Source organism: Oncorhynchus mykiss, unplaced genomic scaffold (assembly GCF_013265735.2).
Source record: "Oncorhynchus mykiss isolate Arlee unplaced genomic scaffold, USDA_OmykA_1.1 un_scaffold_213, whole genome shotgun sequence".
Lineage (NCBI taxonomy): Eukaryota > Metazoa > Chordata > Actinopteri > Salmoniformes > Salmonidae > Oncorhynchus > Oncorhynchus mykiss.
The window spans coordinates 195,089-199,456 of record NW_023493684.1 but is presented as its reverse complement, the minus strand read 5'-3'; the positions used below and the strand labels follow the sequence as shown (position 1 = coordinate 199,456).

At 44.1% G+C, this 4,368-nt stretch overlaps 1 protein-coding gene across 1 annotated transcript; it reads right to left on the bottom strand.

The window, feature by feature from the left end:
- Nucleotides 1–1,141: 1,141 nt before the first annotated feature.
- Nucleotides 1,142–4,324, bottom strand: LOC110510521 (FAD-linked sulfhydryl oxidase ALR). The gene is made up of 3 exons (XM_036972951.1): nt 3,891–4,324; nt 1,948–2,162; nt 1,142–1,619 (listed from the first exon to the last, which is right to left on the bottom strand). Exons 1-3 carry the CDS (start codon nt 4,122–4,124, stop codon nt 1,457–1,459), a joined length of 612 nt encoding a protein of 203 aa, XP_036828846.1. The 5' UTR covers nt 4,125–4,324; the 3' UTR covers nt 1,142–1,456.
- Between the last annotated feature and the right edge of the window lie 44 nt (nt 4,325–4,368).

The following is a 4,368-nucleotide window of genomic DNA, read 5'->3' as shown; positions in this document are numbered from 1 at the left end:
ATTTCATGTGATTAAACCCCTTTGTTACGGTCAGTCTAAATAAGTTCAAGAGTAGAAATGTGCTTAACAAGTCACATGGACTCAGTCTGTGTGCAATAATAACATGATTTTTGAATTTGAATGACTACCTCATCTCTGTACCCCACACATACAATTATCTGTAAGGTCCCTCCGGTTGAGCAGTGAATTTCAAACACAGAATCAAACCTTTGATCATGGTGAAGTTAGTAATTACACTTCTGATGGTGTATCAATACACCCAGTCACTACAATGATACAGGCGTCCTTTCTAACTCGGTTAACGGAGAGGAAGGAAACTGCTCAGGGATTTCACCATGGGGCCAATGGCGACTGCAAAACAGTTAGAGTTTAATGGCTGTGATCATATGAGAAAAACGAGGATGGATCAACAACATTGTAGTTACTCCACAATACTAACCCAATTAACAGAGTGAAAAGAAGGACGCCTGTACAGAATAAAAATATTCCAAACAAATAAGGCACTAACGTAAAACTTCAAAAATGTGGCAAAGAAATTAACTTTATGTCCTGAATACAAAGTGTTATGTTTGGGGCAAATCCAACACAACATCACTGAGTAACACTCTTCATATTTTCAAAGATGAGGTGGCTGCATCATGTTATGGGTATGCTTGTCATCGGCAAGGACTAGGGGAGTTTTTTAGGATAAAAATAAACGGAATAGAGTGAAGCACAGACAAAATCCCAGAGGAAAACCTGGTTGTCTGCTTCCCAACAGATACTGGGAGTATTCCAAAACATGCTACAAATATTGTACAATCCAAGTGTGTAAAGTTCTTAGAGAATTACCCACAAAGCTTACCCAGAAAGACTCACAGCTGTAAATCGATGCCAAAGATGATTCTAACATGTACTGACTCAGGGGGGGGTGAATACTTGTAAAATTAGATATTTCTGTATTTCAATACATTTGATAACATTTCTAAAAACCTGTTTTCACTTTTGTCATTATGGGGTATTGTGATGTCATTATGGGGTATTGTGATGTCATTATGGGTTATTGTGATGTCATTATGGGGGTATTGTGATGTCATTATGGGGTATTTTGAGGTCATTATGGGGTATTGTGATGTCATTATGGGTTATTGTGATGTCATTATGGGGTATTGTGATGTCATTATGGGGTATTGTGATGTCATTATGGGGTATTGTGATGTCATTATGGGGTATTTAATCCATGTTGAATTCAGGCTGTAACACAACAACATGTGTAATTAGTCCAGGGGTATGAATACTTTCTGTAGACACTGGACAACAGATTGATAGTGAGCATCATGTAGATCCGTAGCCAATCAGAAAATAGAATATAGTCTCTGTGTCAGATGCCAGATAGTTCCCTAAACGCTACTATACAGGGAACAGGATGTGAATAGACGCGTCCTGTATCTCTCAGTTCCCAGGTAACAGTAATGAATCAGTCACAGCTGCCATCTTTCCAACCGTCCCTCCACCTCTCATCCACGAGGGAACAGTCAAACGGTTGCTTCCCCAGCCGAGCGTTGACGTCGTTATGGATGCCACACAGCCACTGGGAGAGGGCGTGGCGACTACTGGCGTCTGGCTGATTGGTCTTCAGCCTGAGGAAACAGGAAGTGATGTCATTTAGTCAACACTGTGGTGGAGTCCCTACTCGACTACATTGCAGACGATCTTACAATGCCTGGACAGGTATTTAACAGATCAGCTAACCACATATAATATAGCAATCTGATGCCCGACTGCATAGTGGATGACGTGGCATGCAACCATTGATTGATGCAATGCTACTCCTGGGTATCTAGTTGGGCAGGAAGTGGACCTGTATCTACTGCCAGTCATCTGTGACCTTTAACTCACTAGAACCAATTATACAACTCTCAACACCAGCCAACGTAACACACAATAACATAACCTCTAACCCCTGACCTTGTCCGCAGGTCCTCAGCACACTCCTCGCAGGGGAAGACCTTAGAGAAGAGGTTGATGAACTGTCCCATGTCTGTCTGCTGTCTGGGGGAGGGCCGGTCTGGGTAGTAAGCTGCCATGGTGTGCAGGAAGGACCAGGTGTTACGCCCTAACTCTTCCCTGTCCAGCGGACACTCCGGCTGCCGCTGGGGCTCCACATGCTCAGCTGGGGCCGCCTACACACAAACACACACAGAGATACAGACAGACACACATTCTGCTTGACTGAGTTCTCTGATGGGCATTACCAAGTCATCATTACTCAACATGATGAAACACATGCAGAGTTAGTACATCATTCAGGTTTACTAATCTAAATAGATCCTCTATTAGATAATTAGTAGAGGCCTGGCAGAGTTAGTAGGCTATCCACACTGACATCATTAAGGTTTACTAATCTAAATAGATCCCCTATTAGTAGAGGCCTGGCAGAGTTAGTAGGCTATCCACACTGACATCATTCAGGTTTACTAATCTAAATAGATCCTCTATTAGTAGAGGCCTGGCAGAGTTAGTAGGCTATCCACACTGACATCATTCAGGTTTACTAATCTAAATAGATCCTCTATTAGTAGAGGCCTGGCAGAGTTAGTAGGCTATCCACACTGACATCATTCAGGTTTACTAATCTAAATAGATCCTCTATTAGTAGAGGCCTGGCAGAGTTAGTAGGCTATCCACACTGACATCATTCAGGTTTACTAATCTAAATAGATCCTCTATTAGTAGAGGCCTGGCAGAGTTAGTAGGCTATCCACACTGACATCATTCAGGTTTACTAATCTAAATAGATCCTCTATTAGATAATAGTAGAGGCCTGGCAGAGTTAGTAGGCTATCCACACTGACATCAGTCAGGTTTACTAATCTAAATACATCCTCTATTAGATAATACTAGAGGCCTGGCCGAGTCAGAACAAAGTGGCAGCTTACAGAGGTGTCCATGAGGAAACATCTTATCAGCTACATAAACAGTGATGTTTGTGTCAAACAAGTAGCTTTACGGTCGGTTGACGTTTGTCTCAAACAAGTAGCTTGACGGTCGGTTGACGTTTGTCTCAAACAAGTAGCTTTACGGTAGGTTGACGTTTGTCTCAAACAAGTAGCTTTACGGTAGGTTGACGCTCATAACCTTCAGTCTGAGAGGACAGTCAGTTTCTAAAGGCCAAATCAAAAGAAACGTGTGTTTTTATACGCGTGAATGAGAGTGCAGACGCTGGAATTAGAATGCACCGTAGTGAAACTGTCCGTGCGCGTCAGTACGCAGTAAATCATGCGTGGCTCACTTGTGGGTGTGCTGGCAGCATATTGCAGAACAGTCGATTGTGCGTCAAGATTTCAGCATAGAGCAAGTTTGTATGACGGTCTGGTTATTAAATGGGTAAATAGTTTAATTCATTTTCAGTTTAATGAATTTATGGCCATGGAGGAGGGTGAAAGGATAGCAGATCCAGCTGTCAAAGATCTAGAGAGAAGGCTATTCTGGATAGGGAAGGGACGTCTGGAGAGGGCAGGGACTTCTGGAGAGGGCAGGGACTTCTGGAGAGGGCAGGGACTTCTGAGCTCTTCACCTCAGCACGGGAGCCAATCCGTGTTGCAGATCGTCACCTCCTACATCTAAGAGGGTGCTGTTCCCAGGCAACACCTTGTGCCGAAGACTACACTATGCTCAACCAAAGACTATTTTAAGAGCCACCCACATTGCAATACGAGTATTCTTCCATTTACTTAGCTATGTCAACTGCAGATAATTACATTCAGTTTCTATCCCATGGAAATAAATATATTTTAAATCCCGTTTTCTCTCCAATTTAGTGATATCCAATTGGTAGTAGTTCCAGTCTTGTCCCATCGTTGCAACTCCCGTACGGTTCGGGAGGGGCGAAGGTCGAGAGCCATGCTCACCTGTGGCGCTGCTGCTGGGGTCTGTGGCGTTTTCTGGACCTTCATCCACGACTTGAAGTCGGTACAAGCCCTGCACGGCTTTTTCTTCGGTTCTCCGGTCTGCTCCGGGTCCTTACCGGTGCTGTCCTCCGGGGGCCTGCCGGTTATGATGGGGAACCCCTGGATGCCCGGGGTGGATGATCCTCCGGTGGACGCGGCCATGTCCGCTGTGTTACCGTGGGAAGGATCTGTCATCGGACCAGAACCCGCGGCTGAAGGACGCTTCCGTTATAACGCTTTATAACTCCTCCTCCATGTGTTCTATTTATGACACCCGGCCTCCATGTTCACCAACTACACATGTCTGAATTTATTCTAAACATGTAGGGCAGTAAGTCCACTCGAACAGTGTTCTGTAAACTACTTGATATTTGACTAGGAACTATTTTTCCAGGTATTTAACGTTAGATGTTTTGTTCCCCCCCGGAATGAAAAGAGA